General features: G+C 41.9%; 1 protein-coding gene across 1 annotated transcript; it reads left to right on the plus strand.

Annotated features, from left to right (window-relative positions):
• Positions 1-1,625: 1,625 nt before the first annotated feature.
• On the plus strand, positions 1,626-19,983 carry caly (calcyon neuron-specific vesicular protein). Its single transcript, XM_007898936.2, has 5 exons — positions 1,626-1,733; positions 8,734-8,888; positions 12,764-12,886; positions 13,388-13,501; positions 19,485-19,983. Exons 2-5 carry the CDS (start codon positions 8,760-8,762, stop codon positions 19,683-19,685), a joined length of 567 nt encoding a protein of 188 aa, XP_007897127.1. The 5' UTR covers positions 1,626-1,733; positions 8,734-8,759; the 3' UTR covers positions 19,686-19,983.
• Positions 19,984-23,213: the final 3,230 nt, after the last annotated feature.

Raw genomic sequence — 23,213 nt, forward strand, 5'->3', positions numbered from 1 at the left:
AAGGAATCCAGTTTATACCATTGGGAATACCTATTGGTACCCATAGGTAAGTCATGTTAGTTCCCAGGAATTCCATCACAACATAGACTGTATCCAGGTTAGAGTTCTCTCAGGTCAATTCTACTGAATTCCTCATTAAAAAAAATACAAATAGTGCATTTTAAACCCAGTTGTAAATTGTGGAGATTAAAATGCATTTGATCCAATTCGACTTCCTCTTCCTGGGAACTACAGGATACATAATGAGGATAATATTAGGAGCAGAGGAATAGGATTAGAGTAGTTAATTGCAGTGAGGAGGACCTGCATCAGTACAGACACAATGGACCCAATAGCCTCCATGCGTGCTGCAAAATTTCTTGAATTGGTATGTGGAGTCGCAGAGTATCATTAAGAACACTTGCCTTGCAAGCGAGAGGATCTGGATTCATTTCCCAGGCAGGGCAAAACCTTAAGCAAGTTTCCTTCCTCCACATACCTCTGTTTACCTAGCAGTAAGTAGGAAACCGTTTGTTAATCGATTGGCGGATTGCTCTCCGAAAGTAATAATCCTTTCNAAAAAAATTAATTTGGTCAATTAATCCATGACTGTTTGTGGGATACTCCTGCGTGCAATTGGCTGCCATGTTTTGCCCACAAAATATACAGTCTTCATAGTATATTCTGTGAAGCGTTTTGAGATGTTTCAACCACATGGTAAGGTGCTATATCAAATGCAAAAAATATTATTTTGTTATTTTTATGAAGTAGGAGTATGCAGAGGCTTTGAAACAATAACTGGTTTGAGATTGCAGATCAACAACAACAACAGCTTGCATTTTTATAGCACCATTCATATAGGATAACGTTTTGCATTAACCCTAAGGGATCATCCACAGACCTATAAGTGTCTGTCCCCTCCAATAAAAATACAATTTGTCACTAGCCGCTTCCTTAACTATCCGTGGAATCTTTTTTGTTTTCTGATCCCAATGGCTATCCATCGTTGTTTAGCAATACATTTATAACAACGAATGTATTCACTCTGCCCTTTGTAATTCCATGTTATAGTAATAAATAAATAATAAGCCTTGCATTTGATATAGCGCCTTATTGTTATCTCAAAGCGCTTCACACAGTATATAGTGTAATGCGAATTGACTGTATATTTTGTGGGCCAAATGGAATGTAAATTGCAAAAACACGTTAATCTTAGATCAAGCTTTCACCTCAATGCTGCCTGCATGCTAACTGAGTCGCGGTCCGGCGTGGAGAGCGCTATATAAATCCAAATTGTTCTTGTTCTTGTTCAGTGTCCTCCTTCACTGATAACGATCATTCTCACGCCTTGATTTGTCCTGGATGTAAAGGTCAAATTTGGGTGCAAGAATCTTGCCCCCTCCCTCCCTCTCTCTCTTTCTCTCTCTCTCTCTCTCTCTCTTTCTTTCTCTCTTTGCGATAAAGAGGCAGAACTGCTTTCCAAACTAACAGGTAACTTAAAACACAGGATTTCACAGGAAAACAGCTGAGCCAGAAAACACTGACAGACATCTCCTTGGCAACCAGACTCAACCAGCTCCCTCTCTCTCTCTCCTCTCTCACTCTCTCTTTCATTCTCTCTCTCTCTCTCTCTCACACACACACACACGGTTTCTCTCATCCTCTCTCTCTCTCTCTCTCTGCTTTCAGATCAGCAATTCCTCAGACCTTTTCCCCACAACAAGCACACGACTCAGCTCCCGGGCAGTGAGTAAGTAAGTAGTCCTTTTGCTACGTGCAACGAAGTGCATCCATCTCCTGCAAAGTAGCATCAAATCTGGTGTGTGTGTGAGTGTGAGTGAGTGTGTGTGAGTGAGTGTGTGTTGTCAATTTCACATACATCATTGTGCAGCGATTCTGATCCCGACAAAGGTAGTCGGATGGCGGTGGCGAGAATGCGATATGCAATAGGTTGCGTTGGATTAACTTTCATGCGGTGGATTCTTTGGGGTCGAAAGCCGTGGCTCTCGGTTTGATATGATTGCTGTTGAGTGCATCGGGGGGTCACCGGCGAAGGACCGCGTTGAAGCTTCACCTGTCAGTCGGGCTGTCCGGGTGCACGTCCAGTGCTGAAGATGAACTGCGCGGAGGGGGAGTGTTTTTCGATGTTATTTATCGGCTTTAAATTTTGCCAAAAGGTTTCAGGTTATCGAACCTGTATCGGATCATTCAGATAACAGTCCCCTCATCCCCATCCCATCCCCAACCCCATCCCCATCCCCATCCCCATCCACATCCCCATCCCCAACCCCAACCCCAACCCCATCCCCATCCACATCCCCATCCACATCCCCAACTCCATCCCCATCCCCAACCCCATCCCCATCCCCATCCCCAACCCCAACCCCATCCCCATCCCCAACCCCATCCCCAACCCCATCCCCATCCCCATCCCCAACCCCATCCCCATCCCCAACCCCATCCCCATCCCCAACCCCATCCCCATCCCCATCCCCAACCCCATCCCCTCCCCCATCCCCAACCCCAACCCCTCCCCACACACACACACCACCAGTATCGATACAGATCAAATCCCACCGTATCTGCCTCACTCACTCACTCACTCACTCACTCACTCACTCACTCACTCACTCACTCACTCACTCACTCACACGGCAGCCTCCGCCTATGCGGCTGTTGAAGACAAAGAGGTTGGTACCAATGGCACAGCTCACCTCACCCGAGCCCGTACCTGTCTTTAAATGCATCGGCTGCATCTGGTGGTTTGCGAGGCACCGCTTTATGTCACGATGCTGATTTCCTTTTTTTTGTTGTGTTGTTGTGTTTTTAAAAAAAAAATCCTTTTTTTTTTGGGTGCTGTCTGCCTGCCATGTCCGCGATGGCGATCTTGCACCTTGGATTGCAGCAGTGCCCACACACACACACACACACCCACACACCCACACACACACACCCACACCCACACACACACACCCACACACACACACACACCCACACCCATCCACCCACCCATCCACACCCACACACACACCCACCCACACACACACACACCCACACCCACACACACCCACCCACACCCACACACACACCCACACACCCATCCACCCACCCACCCACACCCACACCCACCCACACACACCCATCCACCCACCCATCCACACCCACACCCACACACACCCACCCACCCACACCCACACACACCCACCCACCCCCACACACACACACACACACACACACACAAGGCGACAGGATCGCCCTGAACCACTGGAAAATAGCCAACAGTTAACAGCGCCGTTGCACCAGCCAAGCCCCGCAAATGCATTTTGCACTCTTCCAGGGTTTAAAAACCAAATGCTTTTGGAATTATTTCACTTTTAATTTCTTCTTCTTCTTCTTCTTCTTCTTCTGGACTCTTGTCTCCCCACGACTCGAAATTAGTTTGCTGCCCCTTCTCCCATGAAACAAGAATCTTATCTTGACAGGTGCCTAAAACCCAGCTGTAATCCCTCCAAAAATAATGCACTCAATCCATGACTGTTTGTGGTACACTGCTGCTGTGAGCAATTGGCAGCAGTGTTTTGCCCATAAATCTACAGTCTATTTGTATTATATTATATTACACTTTACAATATATTCTCTGAAGCGCTTTGAGACATCTCAATGGCACTATATCAAATTCAAGGATTATTATTATAACTCATTCACAACTGCATCATATTATAACTGTTCACAAAAATTAAATTTCACATTTCTCATCGATACTCAATCCCCCTCTTTTTAATACAGGTTATAATTTGGTGAGGTTTTTGCCTTCTTGTTGGTAAAATGGCAGAATAAATATTTTGCGATTGGATTGCGGTATTCTGTGGTAGAAAGAGTAACACAGTAAAGAAAATACAAATTCTCCATTCTAAATTAGGGGGAAAGATAGTAACATTAGTTTAGATATAACACATCACACTAACAAGTGTATTATGTGTGTATAAAGATATATAATACATGTATCTCAGGTGCTGTCAGTGTTTTGGTATCTGATGCTTGTCTTTTCCACAATCCTGAGCCAAGGCATTGGATCCAGGCAGGTATTGGATCTCACAGCTGATGTCCATACATTCACACTCGCAAGCAAGATTTACTGAACAGTAATGAGGAACCGTAATCCCGGCTGATTTTCTCCTCATCCCACCCCCTGCCACTAGCCTAGGGGTGCTGAAGCTAATTACATTGCTCTGTATTTAGCCACTGAGCCTGAGTTATCCATATCCTGATTATCTCCTCTACTTAATTCACAATTCTGACTCAGTGCCTGTCTCTTCCTCGCCTGACTGACATGCTCCATTTCTTGCTCCCCTTCTGCTCACCTCCCTGTCACAAATCCCATGCCTCCTGCTAACCAATGCCATTAATGTTGAGTCGTGCTGTTAGCCTTTGGTACCTGATAGACAATTTATTCAGGTTAAGATCAAAAAGAGAACCAATGTTTTACACATAGTTCTAACTTGGTGCATAAATTTCACAGATTCAAAGCTATTCTGTGATTCCCTGTACAAGATTCATATAAATGTGAGCCACAGATCGTGACAACTTAGCGGTTCTAACTGTGATCCAAGACCAAAGCTTCCCTTCCTCCCAGCTGGAGGTGGATGTATGATGGCATGTGACCTGTAAAGAAGAAACAATCTTTGAAAGGTGGGAGGGAAAGATGGGGGAAGAGCGTAGCATTCAATTCTTATGCTATTCATTGTGATACAAGGGGGAAATGCCACTTCAGCCTCTAAAGAGTTAAAAAGCGCTACCTGCCAACAGTATCAACTCCCCCCCCACCCCCCATGAAAAATTTATAGTCATGAGCTCCCGAGTATGGATTGAAAAATGTGGGGCATGCTTATTACTGTGAAGACTGAATATTGACTAGACTCAGGATAACAGCGGGAGTGAGTATTAAAGAATGCATTGACAAGGAGGTCAGCTATTCTCTCCAGCATACCTCGCATTAACATCTCCAGCCTGCATAAATTGGTGAGACAATATCCGTCTCTTTGTTCCTTGAGCGCTGGGGTATTTTAATAAAGGCCAAAGCTTCATAGCCATAAACTGCCATTGTCACATCAAACAGAAGCTAATTACATGAACGTTTAAAGCAATGGAATTTTAAGAATCTCATGGTGTGGGGATTTGTCATGGTTATACTGCAATTGACTGCAAGCGTTGCATGGTAAATGCCTGGCATTCAGCACTTGCATCCTACCGCCTTTTCACAAGACGTTATCCACAATCCAAATTCTAAACAACTCAAAGAAGTAATGCAACTGTTTTCAGCGAAGTGCAATGTTGCCTTCACTGACGGTTCCCTGACATATGGAAAGAGAAAATGCATAGCCATGTCTTGTTCATAAGTTGCAATCTCACTGCAGTCAACTGTGAGTCGACTGTGCTTCACTGCTGTGAAGGTGGATTTTACAACACAAAGAATGCTTTTTTCTACAAGTTACTGAGCAAAACATGATACAGTGTCACAAACTACAGATATATTATTTTTTTGTTGCACTGCTTTAGACTGTCTTTACTCATCCATTTCTAGGCAAAGTGACCAAGAAGGGAAAAAAAACAGCAAAAGGCTCTTGCTTTCTATTCCTGTCTCATTTTATTAATTTTGATTCTGTGGTTTGGGGTTAAAATTAAGAGTGGGAGGTGTGGTGGAATCTGGGCTTGCACCTAGTGACAATGATGGTGGTGAAGGTCTTCCGTTGATGCTGTAAGGGTTCTATTTGAAATGAAGTGGGACAGTCTCAGCCTATTTATCAGTGGTGCCGGCTCTTACAACAACAACAACTTGCATTTATATAGCGCCCTTCAAGAAGGGTAGCCTAAATTAGCAGTCTCATTCACAGGAAGCCTGAGGGTAGCTGGTGTGAGTATCACATGGAGGTTGATAAGAGAGTGCTCTTCTAAGGCTGGGGTGAAGCACGAAGAGCTTTACGCTTCCTTCGTCTGACCCTACTGTGCCGGAGCTGGGAGAACTTGACAATGACATGTTCTGACACTTGCCGTGGTACCCAGGTTTAGAGAGAGAAGTTCCCTCCCCCTCCCCACCTTTTGTCTGTGTCAGTACTTACACAGAAGAAAACTAAGAAAGAGGAAGAGAACATAAAAAAGGAATAAGACAAAATAATGCAAATCTACATTTATATATCAGCTTCATGTCAGGAAGACGTTCCAAGGTGCTTAATAATACTGGCTTGGCGCCTTAGCTGAGGGTGGTGGGGAGGGGAAAGATAAGTGAAATCATAGTCAAAGATGTAGGTCTTGAGACATACTTATCAAATATCTACACATTTTCTTTATTTGTCTCCCATCCACCTATACCTGAAAGGATGGTGAATTCCTTTTTCTTTCCACTGAGCTATGATTCCATAGGCATCCTCTGCCCTTGGTCTCCCTGTCCAAGTGACTTATTTTTCTTAAGTGAATCAACACACTGAGGCCCATCCTGTCCCCGTCTCACAACAGTGTATGAACATCTTCCAGTAGAGGTTTCTAGGTAGCAATCTCCTCCCTGTCGCTATCTTATACTTGTGTTCCTCTGGTGACAAACGCCAACAAGTGGGAATGGCCTATTTATGCTAATTTCAACTAAATGTCTCTGTCTCTAACAGTATTAATCTACTGCCTTCTGAACAACCGCACATTGGAGGCAATTAATTATGAGCGGACAATCAATTAAAGAAACCATTTGTTTAATGCAATTTTGATTTGATGTTGATGCAGTGTGACAGTGACAGCTATGGTAAATGGAATTTCTGATTTACAACTCAAATGTCCTCTGATTGGGTTTAGACACAGAATTAGATACAGATTATAATACACCCCAAATAAATACTGTAACCCCAACACACCTATGCCATTAGCATGCAGTATAGTACCTGTATTTACCCTCTCTGTATTCCCCCTCCATCTAAGATCAGGTCAGGTTTCCCATTGAGCATAACTAGTAATGTTGAATTATGGCTAGTTTTATGTTATGGATTTATGGTTACTAAGAATGGGGTTGAGGGACCCCAAACTCATTAGTTTATAGACATCAATAGCCAGTGAAGAATAAAGGTTTCTTTCACATCTGTCTTGATTATTTTTAAACTCATGCCTCAGGGGTAGAAGGTCAAAATTCAACTTTGCTCATTCCATCAGCCAGTTCCTGCTTTAGGATATTTCTGTTATATCTGCAGAGACTTGCACATAGCAAAAAGGAAGCACACAACTTGTATGTTGTCAATAATGGTTCACTATTCTTATCACTCTTTGATGTGAGACCAAATTGGTCCTTGGTGAGCTGATGGTGTTGGTAGCCTGATCCAATGTGGAGCAAGTTCCTTTGTAAGCCTTGTTCCAATTTCCAGCTATTTGGGAGTGGGAAAGCATTAGCACAGTTGGGAAGGCAACTAGTTTAAATTCTGAGCAACATTTGGGATTAGAATTTGCAAACCATCCCACTACTCTATTGAATGTACAGTACTGATGTAGCTGCTAAATAAGCTGGAGGCCACCATGTTTCCAGGCATGGCTAAAATAACATTTAGCCCATTGAGTACTGAATTCCTTTTTTAAAAGCGCGACCATCCACATTGTTCCATAGTGGTATCTTGGGGAAACCAGGCAATCATTCAACACCCCCCCACTGAAATCACTTTGCTACTTGTTCATAATGGGAGATCCCATGAGACACAAATCTAAAACTGGGTCATCCTTCTTACATGAAAGCCGCTATAAAAATGCAATTTGTTGCTGTGGTTGTAAAAATGATCTGTTTTTATCAATGATTGTTCAATAGACACCATTGTATGAACTTCTGGTACTAAACATCATTGTATTGAATTCTCAATGGAGGGAGTAACCCAGCTAGGATTGACTGTAGCTTTCACTGGATGAGTAAAAATAAATCACGCATTAGGCAAGCAAAATTTTAAGTAGTTTACACGTGTTATCTTTACTGTATGATTAAATTACAGCCTTTTATTCACTCTCGAGGACCTATCGCTTTTATTACCTGTATTGTAGACTCAGTAAAATTAAATGCTGATCGCAGTTGTGTGGAAATCACATTAGTGAAAGCCTGTGTGAAGCTTAAGATATCAGCAGTACAGAATCAATTTTCTTGCCATATTCTTTCTTACAGCTTAAGTAAAAACTGGCATGAAAAAGATAGAGAGAAGTGAAATACCTCTATTAGAGAGCACTAACAATAGACCCCTTGAAACTGAAGACTTGGTAACAAGTCCCCAGAAATGCTTTCAGTATAAGTCCGAGCTGTGAAAAATGCAAGAACTCCTCTCTCTCACCCTGAGGTCTTTGACACACTAAGCCCTAAAAATAGCAATCTGTTCAATACTTCTTTATAACAGGGAAATCATGTTGGAAACGGGTAAACGCTCTGGCTGACTGCTGAGAGACTGTCACCAAAATCAATCACCTCCGAAGTAAACAGCGATTTCTCTAGGCATTGCCTGGTCTCTCAGAGTAATGGGATCTTGCCTCTGGCCTGAGATCCCTTCGGAGCTGAGAACCTGAATAACACATGTGGGATTCCTGGGAGAAAATCTTTTCTTTTACTAGGGGGCGACGCAGGTAGAGCTGTTTTACACTCTATTGCTACTTTTAGCACTCAGCTTCCTATTAGATAAAGCCCCCACCTCACCCACATCCCCATCATCCATTAAAGTGAAGACGCCCCCGATTATTGTATGTTTCTTGTTCCAGACTACTGCAGTCGCACTTGATCAGACATGGTGAAGCCTGGCTACAATCTGTCGGAGAAGTTGGAGAAAGTGCAGGGTGGAGAAGATGGTTTCGATAATATCCCCCTGATAACCCCACTTGATGTTAACCAGCTTCAGCAGCCTATTCCCGAGAAGGTACATACAGCACGTTAACGTCAGCAATGGAGTGACTGGGAAGGGTGGCTAAAGCCAGCATCCTGGACTCGTGTAAGAATCAGCTAGATGCTATGATGGGAGGAACAGTAGGGTGGGTGTTCTGGAAGAATAAGTTCAATAGAGCAAAATGCTTTATTCTTCCAAACTTATCTTATTGTAATATTACGAGTACCATTACTGGGAAAACAAGGCTTTGGGAATGAGATTTGATCTGAACCATGGAGCAGCAAGCTGGGTGTCACCTTGCCTCTTCAGTGCATTGAAATGAGCAGAGAGTGTAAAATCCTTTGATGTCTCATCATGTAGAACATAACTGCACTAGTATTCCTGGATGTTGGATATTAGCAAAATGTTATCAGACGTTACTGGTTAGATGTTGGTTTGCAGTGGATTGATGTAGATACATGTGAAAGCCAATAGAGACTACATTTACAAATTGGCTTGAAATGCCCAACAGGTCAATTGCCGGGCATAAAAGATGGACATAAAAGATCTCATGGCACTGTTCAAAATGAGAAGGGAGATTTTGGCCAAAAACCTCCACATAAATTGGTCATTCTATTCATAGTTGTTTTTGGATCATTGTTATGTACAAATTGACTACTGCTTTGGTTTAAAATCACACAGTCACTAAACTGTTACCTGTGAATCATGTGTCAGCTGGCTCAATGGTAACACTCTTGCCTCTTGAGTCAGAAGGTTATGGGTTCAAGCCCCATGTCAGGACTTGGAATCATATTGTTTAAGATGACGCTCCAATGCAGTGGGTGTGTTGTATTGTCTGAGATGCTGTCCTTCAGAAGAGATGTTAAATCGAGGTCCCGTCTGCCTGTTCAGATGGATGTTAAAGATCCTATGCTACTATTCAAAAAGAGAGGGGAGTTTTTCCTGGTATCCTAACCAACAATCCTCCAAATAAAATTGACCACTCACTCCATAGCAGTTTAGGGGAAATTACTGTGCTGAAACTGGCTGCCGCATTTCGTCCACAAAACACACTACTCTTTGCAGTACATCCTGTGAGGCGCTTTGAGTTGTCTCGATGATGTGATAAGGCGCTATATCAAATGCAAGGATTATTTTCAATAGATATTTCAATATTATAGATACTGCATCAAATACAAGGATTATTAGAAAAAAATAGCATTAAATAGCACCCCAATGACGGTTGAGTAAATGTATTCATTGAGTACCTGAATCATAGAGACTGAGACAATTCCAGGTTCAAATCCCAGTCTGTGCTGAGTTAGCTGATCTTAGTCTAGAATTGATCTGAGAACCCCTGTGTTAGGGGAGAGGCAAAACAGCTAATGTTCCCACTTCTGATCAGTATCCAGAATGGGCACTTAGACAAGGGACAGGAGGGTACTGAATGCCAATGAAGATAAAAAGTTAAACCCCTTCAGGAAAGGAGGGAAGAGAAGAAAATTAACGAGCAAAAAAAAAAAACGCTTTCCTTTGCAATCCATTGATTTGAAAGAGCTTGGAGGCTACAGTGCTAGACAGAGGACACCATAAACCTCCAGTAGTTGGTGATCCCAAGGGGTAAGGGTATTGAATTAACATGCACAGGTCACATTGAATCATTTCAGGTTAAATGACTACCTCTCCTGCAGTTAACTTAGCCTCCTCATGCTGTTCAGATCAGCAACTAATCTGAGTCACATCTCACGATTGTATGTCCTGTGAAGCACTTTGAGACATCTTGATGATGATGAGGTGCTATATCCAATGCAAGGATTGTTATTATGATTAAATAACCAAAAATTCAGCATTTAAATGGAAGATGATTCGAAATGTGGAAAGCATTAGAAAAAAAGCAAAGGCTTTCAAATCGTTCATAACTATTGTTGAATAAGTTTTTAAAAGAAGTTATCCTTGTGATGACTTTTGCTCTGTATGTTAATGCTATTTGCTGAAATCTAACTAGCTCTACACATTTTGAATATATTCTCATACAACCTGATATTAAATGCCTTGGAACAAGACCCACTCAAAAGTGGTTTATATATAAATTGATTTGCAGAGAAATGCCTTCCCACTGCCCAATTAACAGCTGCAGCATTGAGATCAGGAATGGGGAGTATAAGGTTTACATACTCTTCAGAACAAGAGAGGGCAGATAGGCGTGGGTGTAGAAAATCACATTTATTAAATTATCGGATGAATGTAGGGGAGTAGGTAGATGGGACAGGGAATCAATGTAAATAGCAGAACTCAGCACCCCCACATACAATTGTCATCCCAAAACCCAACATAGTGTGATAATAGACACACCCTACCCCTCCCCAACCCAGCACAGCATGTTAACCTCATCGTCCCCACAACCCTAACACATGGTGTTAGACTCCTCCAATCCAACTAAAAACTGGTCACATTCTCACTTCCTGCGAGCTGCCCATGTGCACTGGTTTCCCACACTAAAGAAATGATGAACTGGCAGGTCATGGGAAGCCGGCAAGTTCATGTACCAAAACTAACTCAGTGTTCTCAGGGCAGAGTGATCCCACCTTATAATGGGGATTCCATCGTGATTACATGTTGAAATCAGTATACAACCACCCATTAAGCTCATGAACAACTTTATCTGGGGGATTGTTAGCCAAGGGACTGGAGAAACCCACTTCTCTTTTTAAACAGTACCATGAGATCTTTAATGGCAATCTTAACATCTAGAATGGATCTTGGTTGAACGTCACATCCAAAGCATGGTGGCTCTAACAATGCAGCACACTCCTAGCACTGCACCGAAGTGTTAGCCTAGACTAGACTAATGTAAGTTCAAAGTCCAGATGGGGGCTTGAACCCACAACCTTCTCACTCAGAGACAAAAGTGCTATCTACTGAGCCAAGGCTTAAGGCTGCCAAGCACAGACTGTGAGCATCATGCATTGTATTTCAATCACAGTACATCTTGTATATGAGGCACAATTGAATTGTGTGGTTGGGAAAAGGCCAGCAATGGAGAGCCTGGTGCAGTCGGCATATGTGTTATTCACGCACCATTTGCTCAGCAGTTCATTTTCCCTTTTGTCACACTTGGGTACATTTCACTCGACTGTGAGAATGCTGAAATAATGCATGAAAATACAGAGATCTATCACACTTTCAAAAAGGGGACATTAATTCTCCCATAGTTGTTTTTGGGCAGTCGCATTTCCCAAGGGCTAGGATCATTTTTTCCCACTGCAGCCTATGGCAACGTCCATTTGAAGGCTGGTCTAACACAAGGGAATTCGAATGCCAGTTTAGCAGGTTACCAGCTTTTTCACTAAAAAAAATTTGAGAGCAGCTGGTAATCCATTAACTGGGAGTCAAGTGCCATGAGTTGAATTCAGGGATGATGCTATTGACTGTGTCTGACATATCTAGTGAACATTCAGTATGGTAAACATCAAATACATTGTTATATTGATCCTATTATTGATTTGCCTTTTTATATCTTATTGTTGCACTCCTGTGGATTTTAGGCAGTGTATGTCATTGGTTGATGCTACCGTGCCATCACCATTGGCCCTATGCATGTTTCGTGAGTTTGCTCACATTCGGATTGCAGAGAGACGTGGGTTAACGATGAATACAGCAATCCTTGCATTTGGTATAGAGCCTTATCACATCGTTCAGATGTCTCAAAGCGCTTCACAGTATATACTGTAAAGTGTATTGTCTGTAAATTTTGTGGGCAAAATGCGGTCGCCAATTGCACACAGCAATGTCCCACAAATAGTCGTGGATTGAGTGACCAAATTAGAGCACAGAAAAATGTTGCGCACTTGTTTGGCTTTGATTATATGAGAGGGACAATACACTGGCCTGTAGCTGGATTCTCACTTTGCCTGCCTGACTGCCTGCAGGTGATTGTGAAGACCAGGACAGAATACCAGCTGCAGCAGAAGCAGAAGAAGAAGAAGCTGCATGTCCCTGGCATCAAGAAACTCAACATCAACCTTTACGATGAAGTCTCGGAAAAAGTCAAGGTGACTCGTTCGGCCCATCGTCAGTACGATTTGCTCAGTTTTTTTTTTACGTCACCTAAAAGGATGGTTTAACCAAAGTCCATAAACTGCGAAGCAATGAAAGACAAATGAGAAAGAAAAATGTAAGAGGGTAATAGGGAAAGGGGAAATGGACAAAATGACAGTTCACATTCATACAGTGTCTTTCACATCAGAAGGACATCTCAAAGCCCTTCACATAGATGAATAGAGGTCTGAGTTGGGAGGATTGAGGGGACATGTTGGGTGGGGTTGTGGGAAAGGTAACGGGGTGGAGGGGGGGGGTAAAGATCCATCTTTCAGAGAGCCAGCACAGGCGCTGTGGGTCAAATAGCCTCCTTGTGTGCTGTAACGTTCTTAACATTCTCCAATTAATTTATGTCAATCACAGCCCCTTTGTGAAGGTGCTGCGTGAATGTATATTATGTCGTGAATGTATGTTACGTCGCTCGTTTACTGTAAAATATCCTTTGATTCCTGCAGCTGACTGGGCTGATCCTTATTACCATGGCGTTCCTGGCCTGCCTGCTAATGCTTGTCATGTACAAGGCATTCTGGTACGATCAGTTAAGCTGCCCGGAGGGCTTTGTGTTTAAGGTAAGCTGGCAGTCAATGTGCTTCCGGTGATTTACAGATGCTACAGAGCAAATTATGCACAATGAGAGAAATGTCATCTCAGGGTGCTAAGAGAGAGAAGATGTGTACAGTTGCTGCTGGTCGCAAAATCTTGTACCAGTAGCTTTTATAGCTCAAAATAACCAGGTCTCAGATAGCTTGGACATCTGTGTAATATGTCCTGTTACCTATCAACTACTCAGCTCGAAAAAAAAAGCTTTACTCTTTCTCTGGGAGGTATTGTGCCCATGTTGAATGGAGATAGTGGTCTTTTTGCTGATCCTAGTTGTGGAATGGTACTTGGTGCTTGAGTGGGGCAGAGTTGAGAGCAGTGTGAATGATGATCTTTCTGGGATGTTTTAAGTCCCAATAGAAATCCATCAGATCCTAATGGTATCTGGGCATCTCTGGAAGGCTGTGGAAAGGCAAGTTATTGGCTATTATACTTTTACAATGGAGAGGGGTGCAATAAGTGACCATATCTAATGGGAAGTTTTAATTAGATAAGAGAGTGAAGATTGCTTCTGATACCCAGGAGAACATCATTTTTTTCACAAGAAACTTGATGCATTCATGTGAGAAAAAGGAATAGAGGGGAATAGGAGAGGTTGGGGCTCATTTAGAGTATAAACACCAGCACGGACTAGTTGGGCTGAACGTCTTATAACTATATAACTCTATGCTGACTCCTTACAAAGTCGGCTCCAAAAGAAAATTGCAACAAAGTGGGATTCCAATGAGTTGACGCTTCGTATATCCAGTTTCCTTATTAAGGAATTCCTTTAGCCCGAATGGTCTGATCATTATGTATATATTATATAGCCATTACTACACCATCTGAAACAAGCAACAACCTTATCGGGGGTGAACTTGAGCGTCTCTAAAATGCTGGGAGTTCCTCTTTTTCTTTCCTCCTGATCCATGAAGTGAAAGCTGAAGCAGATAATGATGGATATCTTGGCATCTGGCCAATTAGAATCTTTGAGTCTAAGCGTGGCTTCCATTATGATTGGGTTGTAGGTTCATAGCGTCTTTATACTCATGTGTCCCACGCACAGGCCCTCTGCAGCTCCCTTCAAGAGTACTTTGTGTGCCACAGGATTAACCTCTTCCCACTGAATGCTCCTTCCCATTGAATGCTCTTGCTTGTGAGCATCTCAGTGGGCTACAGATTAGACCACCCAGCCCTTTGTATATGTAAGCAGTTCAATAGACTGCATGGTAATCTTTGCTTACTCAATTCCCGGCATTCAGGGGATACTAACGAAAGAGACCTTTACCATAAGTCCAATCGTGCTATTCTTGCCTTAGCTCAGTTCTTCAAGCCTTGCATCATTATATCAGTCACACCCATCCACACTTCCTTCTCTGTGAGTTGATTCCATTAACTTGCACACCATAGAAGGACTTGTTGTATCCTGTGTGAGACACTAATCCTCCATAAAATCCTTTCAGCAGTCTGTACCTCTAGGTTGTTATGACATTTGTAATGAAACCGTATCAGAGGCAGTGCAGACCTGCTCTGTTTGTCACTCAAATTACATCTATCAATGCAGACGGCTTATTAGATGAATGTCGTTCATCACATTAATTCGTAAATTGCACGTATGGCGTTGCTATACAAGGCCGCAAAAATAAATTGTAATTGAAATCCTTTCTTTGTAAACCGCAACATTGTAACACTCTCCTCGTTAACCTGCACCTAATAGTCTCCAGGATTAGCTAAGCAGGATGCATCCCAGCGGGGAGAGAGTTCGTATTCCATTCCAGACGCAGGAATTTCCATGTGTACGTGGCATACATAGAACTCCCAGACCGGTTTTGACACTCTTAAGTATGGTAATGGGTTTCCAAATGTGTCAGACCCCAGCTGATAAAAAAAAGAAAATAAGACTCTCCTGTTAAAAAGGCAGAACCACAGTCTCTGCATTTATTATGTGACCCTCTACTTACATTAAGTCCTTCAAGGTAATGATTACTTCTCATGAACTGTTGGGGTGAAAAATGTGTTATGAATAATTACCACCTGTGAAAATTATCACATCCCAAGGGATCTCAGGTCTGGAATGGACTTGGTTGATGATTGCTTCACTTGCCTATCACCCCTATCTTTGCTACCCTCACCCAGTTTCTTGACTCCCAGTGGATTGACTTGGATATCCACGCTCTTACCTACAAATTCCTTCACACCCACGCACCTTCCTCCATCTGTGGTCTTTTCTAGTCTCACTTGCCTGCTCACCTCTGCCACTTGGCAAACACCCTATTCCAAATAACTTGAGACCCTAAACAGCACCTGGCCTTAGCCTTAAGACCATTGTCTTCAAATTCAACCTCACAGAGAATGTTGGAAAATTCTGTCTGTAATCTATATTCTGAGGATTTTTTTATATAAAAATAAAAGTTACAGTGTTCTTAAAGCATCAGACTTGATGCATACTTTGAACTAGTTAATCTGGTGCACCAGTGCCAAAGTAAGAACAAAGGCTGGGAATAAGATATGTGACAAAAGCAACCAAATTGATCCCTTCGCATTTTTTAAAAACTGTATACTTTAATTTGCTGTATGTCTAGACATGGGTTAATAATGAATAATCTGTGTTCTTCGAAAGAACCTTTGCTTCCAGATTTGAAGGAGCTAAAGACTTTAAAAGGCAAGCTGAGTAAATTATAGCTATTTTATTGTAGTTGACACATTTCTGCTGGGAATGCTTATGATGCATTGTGCCACTCAGCCATGACTTTGATGGAAGGAATTACAGAGACGTGTGTGTGCTGTAGAGCTGATCACCAGCTATTGGGCTGGTAGATATGATGGCACTGACAATGTTAGGTTCATACGATGCTGGAATGCATGGCAGGAGATCAAATATCATTTCACCAGTGTCATTGGATTTCAACATGGGTTGTCTGGACCATTTCATTTGGATTGCCTTTAAGAAGCGGGATTCACAGCAATGCTGGAATCAAATGCGTGGTTACATAGTCGCCTTGTGAACATACCATATTTGACCATCTGTCTTTACAGTTGGGAACACAGAGAGAGAGAGAGTGTGTGATCAGACAAACAGCCATATGTCAACGTGAGAACAGCATGGGCTGCTATTTTATCATTATAATAATCCTTGCATTTGATATTGTGCTTTCACATCGGGAGGATGTCTCAGAATGCTTCACAGGATTTCCTGAAAAGTGCAGTAACTGTGTACTGTATTTTATAATCCTTGCATTTGTAGGTGAATTGTAACTCAATTGGATGCAAACTATATCGTCACATCCAAGCATAGCAGTATTTGAGAAAAACTGGGTTCTATTAATAAATTGCTCCATATAGTTTACAGTCTAAGCTTCTTCTCTAGATTAATGGCACTGCAGAAATGCAGTAAACTTGGCAAGCTTAAAGATGAACCTTGTCACAATCCTTGTTAGCTTATCAGTTGACTTGGGAACCAGAAGATTCTGGTTTGAATCTTGATAGGTGCCCTCAGCTATTTACCCTTTCAAGGTTAATAAAATGAATACCCTGCCCATATAACACCTGGGTGGGAGTTGTAAGTGGGATCTCCCTCTAGATAACCTATATTCAAGTCGACATGCTTGGGAAAGCAAAGCAGGTCGCAGTAGTCCAAGGCTGTGTTGACGGTTGACCTGCCTCACAATAAGCCTTGATATGTTAATATGTTTAAATTAGGGGAGATCCAGCTGGAAATGTACCATAATAACTGTCAATCTGCATGGTTATCATTAACCTTTTCAAACCTTGTTCCTCTGACTATCTTCTTTCTGATATTGGCCATTTTCTGGGGAGTGCGGATCATTTTTGCTCTTCCCTTCTAAAACCTTCGGCTTCATTTTTCATACGTGACCCATTATTCATGGGGGCACGAGTTTTCTTTTCAGTGACCATCGTCAGGCTTCAGGTTGAAGAGAGCCTGCACAAATCCGGGCTGGAAACTCCAGTTACCAACTTGGGCAGTTCAGCAGGGCTAAGTTTTGGCTCATATGACTCCGTTAATCCAGTGGTCAAATGGAAGCTTGGCTTTGAGTCAGGTTGTGCTCAGCCGTTCAGACGGGTGGTGGTTCAGATTTGATTTGAACTTTAAAGGAAACCATTGACCCATTCTTACCATTGAGGACACTTTCTATTCTCAAGTACTTCAAATACCAAATGCCACATTTAAAGAGTAAATTCAAAATACATTTAGAGAACTTGCCCAAACCTCAGTAGTGAGGTGATGACTATTTAGAACTCTCTCTACGTAGAAATGCTAAACTCAAGACATGTGACGGATGTATCAAATATACTGTACTAGTTGTACAAGTTAGCTACAGAGGAGCTAAAGATGGAGTAGAAAAGTGTTAAAGAGTAAAAATAGCAATGTATTGCTGACTTTGAACAGGAAGTGTACTGATTATATAATGAGAGCTTCAGAGACAGTGACGCAGCATATTGAGAACCTATTGGAAAGTTACCAATTCACCATGGCAATCTGTAATAGACCCTATTTCAGCCCTGTAACAATTAGAGTACTCCACATCTTTGAAATCTAGTTCCCACCTGACAGCTTAATGCTGAAGAAAGTGTTAAATACAAAATGAAAAAAATAACTACTTCTCCCTTATGCATCGAATAATTCCCGTGTGAGCGATGTGATAAACTAGCATTTCTCAGTGCATTGACTGTGAAAGCAATAGCCATTGGACAGTGGTGAGATACACGAACCTTGACTGTATAAACAGGACAGTTATTGGGTCCTGATGAGATAAATTGACTGTATAAACAATACATTTATTGGGTGGTGGTGAGATGCACTGACATCGCTCAGGGCAATGATGTGTAAGTCGTAAAATCAATGTTACCAAAACAGCAATTAGCAAAAAATAAAGCTGAGCAATTAAGTTGTTTGAAGTGGGTGTTTTTAGTAGATGAGAGGGATATGTGTAATAAGAATGTTAAAAAATAGAATAGAAATGAGTCAGTCATTGACATTGATAGAACTTGGAAGGTTTCCTGGGAGCAGGGATTCTTTCCACTCTGCTTCTGTTAAAGCTATAAGTCAAAGCACAAATAGGTGGGTTGGACAAGCAGCTGGACAGTTTGCCACACATTGCTCTCAATGACAAGTTATGCTGTTTGAGCTGGGTAAACTCCAGCAGTGCCCCAACATACACTCTGGGGTCCCCAACCCTTGGTGCTTGCCAACATGCGCCTCATACTGTCAAGAAGGAGTCATGTAGCTCAGTGGTTAGAGCACTCACCTCGCAAGAGAAACCTGGGTTCGATTCCTAGCAAGGCAAAACCTTGGACAAGTTTCCTTACTCCACACGCGTGATACTAATCCCTCAAGGAAAAAAAAATAATAAGTTGAACACTTCAATCCAAGACTGTTTGTGGGACACTGCTGTGTGCCATTGGCTGCCGCATTTTGCCCACAAATATACAGCGAATTCACTTTACAGTATTCTGTGAAGCACTTTGAGACATCTAGAGTACGTGAAAAGCGCCATATCAAATGCAAGGATTATTATTATTATTAAGAATTAGGAAGCAGGATATGTCCCTCCAGGGAGAATGCACATTCCATTCCAGGCACAGGGAAATTTCCATTGGTAAGTGGTGTACATATATGGAACGCTCAGTCTTGTTTCCAAGTATAGTCTGACATCCGGCTGACCAAAAAACAATAATAGAAATGTACTGTAGAATTTAAATGTATAATAATAATGATAATCCTTGCATTTGATATAGCACCTTATCATGTCTTTGAGACGTCTCAAAGCGCTTCACAGAATATACTGTAAAGTAAATTGACTGTATATTTTGTGGGCAAAACACACTTTATACATGCATGTATAAATCTTAATTTTTTTTTTAAAATACTTTTTTTATATCTGTGCACCTTTAGGAGTTGAACATCTCAACAAGCAATGCAATGGTCACACTTTGTTCTGTTCTGTTCTGCAGCACAAGCACTGTACACCCGCCGCTCTGGAGATGTACTACTCAGAGCAGGAAGCCGGTCCTCGCGGCAGTCTGTACACGGTGATCAGCCATCTAAGCCAAGCGAAGAGAACCATTCCTGATCTGTCGTCTCCATGGTTACCCATAGTTCCTGCCTTGAAAGGCTCAGCAAAGTCGAAGGAAGTCGACAGCAGCCACCAATAGAAGAGAAAAAGGCGGAAAAACACTCATTATTATTATTTATTGAATGTCTGAATACTCAAGCATTATGTAGTTCTCTTTACAGACAAAAACAAGCTTTCCCTCGGGGTTACATGCATCAAACCAAATCAGATTAGTCAACAGAATTCAGTTTGGTTGGTTTGGCTCCACCAGTTTGGAGTCGTAAAAAAATGAGGTTATTTTAGTGAGTCCTGAAAAATTCAATGTGGTTATCAGTAGGAAAAGTAGCGGAAATTAGGAATATAATAATGATAATCCTTGCATTTGATATAACATCTTATCATGTCTTCGAGACGTCTTAAAGTGCTTCACAGAATATACTGTAAAGTGAATTGACTGTATATTTTGCGGGCGAAACTCGGCAGCCAATTGCGCACAGCATGTCTCACGAACAGTCATGGATTGAGTGACCAAATTATTATTGGTCACTACCACAGATATGAAGCAACACGCACCAACTATAACTTCAATATGTCACATGTGACATCTCTTGTGGCGATAAGACCTTCAAGAAAAGGCCCCTATCATTTTCCAGTATTTATGTTGTGATTGTTATCAGTATTTTATCCAACCCCTGTTCTTGTAGGTTTCCAAACCGATCATTAGGGTAGTTTCTCAGAGTCTTTTCATTTATCGTTGAGCATCAAAGTCACCCCAAAAAAAACATTGTCCCGTCAATGCCATAATGTTAAAGGATTGCTTTTCAGAATAAGGTATGAAACAGAATCCAGGCTTTGGCAGCTAGAGACAGGAACTAGTGTTTGATGGAGAAACCAGCACAGATCTGCTTCCAAAACCTCAGCCCTGGATCTGTGCTTTTGCAGTCTTGGCTTAGCCAAACCCAATCATTAGTCTCACATCCTCAAACCAGTTTAAAATAAGTATGATACTGAGGCATTAAAAGAAGCATGCAAAAGGGACCCTTTTAGTTTCAAAAGATGCTAACATTTATCAAAGAATGAGGGATGACCAGTACGGATTACATGGATTAAGATGGGCAGCAATGGTTAGAATCCCTTTGTATCAGACTCTGCAGATTGAAAACATAAATGTGAGATTTGTGCTTGAGATATTGGGACAGAATTGTGTAAATGGTGCAAGTCTCTATCCTTCATTGAAATGATTAATGTTGTTGCTGTTTTGCTCGGATTTTCCCGTTGAACGGACCAGTGTATACTTGTCATGTGATTTTGCCACATCAGTGACATTAACATTAATCTTGTAGATATCATTGTGGCCCACGGCAAAATCTCAGACAGTGGCGTCACTGTGTTAAGCAACATACAGGGTTCATCACAGCAATGATTGATATATGTTTTTGGAAGATCGTTTAATTTCGTAGGAGAATGAAGTACATTTGTTTATGATCTAAAGACGTTTTACAGACTAGACAATTTAGCTCATCTGAGCATTTTAATTATCTTNAAAAAAAGTAATTCTACAACTGAAGTCGTTGCTTTAGCATTTCTTCTGCAGAGGTTCCTGTTGCAGTTCAGGGCAGATAGTGGATGTGGTGGCATCATTTCAAATAAATAGGCTTTGCTTCCCACTTTTATTGCCTTGTGCATGTTTATTGCTACCCCACATCCTTCCCTAGCGGGGAAGCGAGTGGAGTGTGGGCTGCTGACAGCTCTGTAAATGTGGTCAGTGCTGCTTTATTATTACAGGGGATGTAGTTCAAGTAGCTCTTAGTTTGAGGGTGTCTTAGATACACTATCTTTTGGGGGGTGCGCATAAATGCTTTCTTGTTCCCATATAGATGCGTTAATCACATGCCTAATAATAATCCCTCAAGAAAAAAGAACAATAATAAACTGGTCACTTCAATCCACGACTGTTTGTGGGACACTGCTGTGTGCAATTGGCTGCTGCATTTCGCTCGCAAATATACAGTCAATTCACTTTACAGTATGTTCTCTGAAGCGCTTTGAGATGTCTCGAAGATGTGAAAAGCGCTATATCAAATGCAAGGATTATGATTATTATTACAAGTAAAATTTGTCATTCACTTCACAGCTGTTTATGGGGCATTGCTGTGCACAAATTGGCTGCCGCGTTTTCTACAAAACACATAATCACAACTCAACGCAGTAATTCCTGTTAAGTAATTTTGAGACGTCTTGACGATGTGATAAGGCGCAGTTGACAATTGCATCAAATGCAAGGATTATTATTATTTATTTATTTATTTATTGGCACTATTGCCTAGGAGAAAGTAGTACATCTTTGAATCATTGCCCCCTTATCTACCAGTTAAAGGAGCCACTGGACTAGGGGTATGTACAGATGAACAGCAGAACCAGCCTTTTAAATGCCACTGTGATGGTTGCGGTATTACAGTACTGTGTGAGATTCAGTATTACAGTACTATGTGAGATTCAGTATTACAGTACTGTGTTGGCTGCCTGTGATAGGTGTTAAACATGCAAACTTTTCCAGTTTTTCATTTTCCGATGTTGTCTTTTACTCACTTTGGGGCAGTTACAGTGATACATGGTGTGGTGAATGACCAATCGTTTTTTTTTAACTTGTTCTCGGGACATTGGGGATGTTGGTAGGGTCAGATTGTATTGCCTGTTCCCTTGGCTTCCCTGAGAAGGTGGTGGTGGGGATCTTCTCTCTATATCGCTGCAGTCCTCGCGATGATGGCTTTCTGACTACCTCTATGGAGAAGAACATGTTAGAAGGTTTGCAGTGTATCCTAGAATTGCAGCGAAGGAAATGATTGCATGCCAAAGCCAGTGAGGAAAGCTGAGTGAATGGCACACAAAGTGTTAGCTTGAGCAGTTAATGGACACCAGTCAGATAAGTAAAGCCATTGTTTCATTGTTAGGAAGACTGAATAGGAAGGAGTTATTTTGACTTTGAAGTATCACTGTGATTGAATTTGTCCAAATGGCACATGGAGTCAGCACACGGTGCCCAATGAAGGCAGTCAATAGCAAGTGACAATAGGGTGGGTGTCCTGGAAAGATGAGATCAGATGGGTCAAAGGGCTTTCTTCATCCGAATGTATCTTGTGCTCCCGTGATAAGGAAAAGGTGTTGCAATGTTGTGCTCAATAGGTAATTGCCATCATTCAGAACAGACTCTTTAGTTAGTCCAGCTACATGATCTCCAGAAGTTGGGCACTGAGTGAGGAAAGAGGTTTTTTGCCCTCAGATACAACACGATTCTGAGCAGACTAGAAGCAATAGGGCAGTAAAGGCACTATTTAACCCCTTCATATTTCCTTGTGATGAATTCATTTTACAACAGTTCCACAGAAACGTAAATGTTGAGTGAAAAACAATGTGTCATTTGCAGGAGCCTCAAGGATTGATATTTGAGACCCGGTCAAAGGACGCTACAGTGGGGGAATTTTAGAGTTGTTACACTCAGCAGCAGCAGGATCTATATAGGGTTAACATGCACACTTTCCAAGCCCAAGGAAAAATAACTAAGAGCCAAATACAAAGTAAAAGCAGGGCAGAGGCTCAAGCAGCCACGCATGTGGGAAACGCATTGAAA

This window comes from Callorhinchus milii, unplaced genomic scaffold, assembly GCF_018977255.1.
Source record: "Callorhinchus milii isolate IMCB2004 unplaced genomic scaffold, IMCB_Cmil_1.0 Scaffold7, whole genome shotgun sequence".
NCBI lineage: Eukaryota > Metazoa > Chordata > Chondrichthyes > Chimaeriformes > Callorhinchidae > Callorhinchus > Callorhinchus milii.

What these genes read in the sequence shown, in the direction of transcription:
- caly (XM_007898936.2), top strand. Translation starts at nt 8,760, where the DNA reads ATGGTGAAGCCTGGCTACAATCTGTCGGAGAAGTTGGAGAAAGTGCAG. An exon ending in AAGTCTCGGAAAAAGTCAAG is followed by an intron (nt 12,887 to 13,387) that starts GTGACTCGTTCG and finishes TGATTCCTGCAG; the next exon opens with CTGACTGGGCTGATCCTTAT. An exon ending in CGGAGGGCTTTGTGTTTAAG is followed by an intron (nt 13,502 to 19,484) that starts GTAAGCTGGCAG and finishes TCTGTTCTGCAG; the next exon opens with CACAAGCACTGTACACCCGC.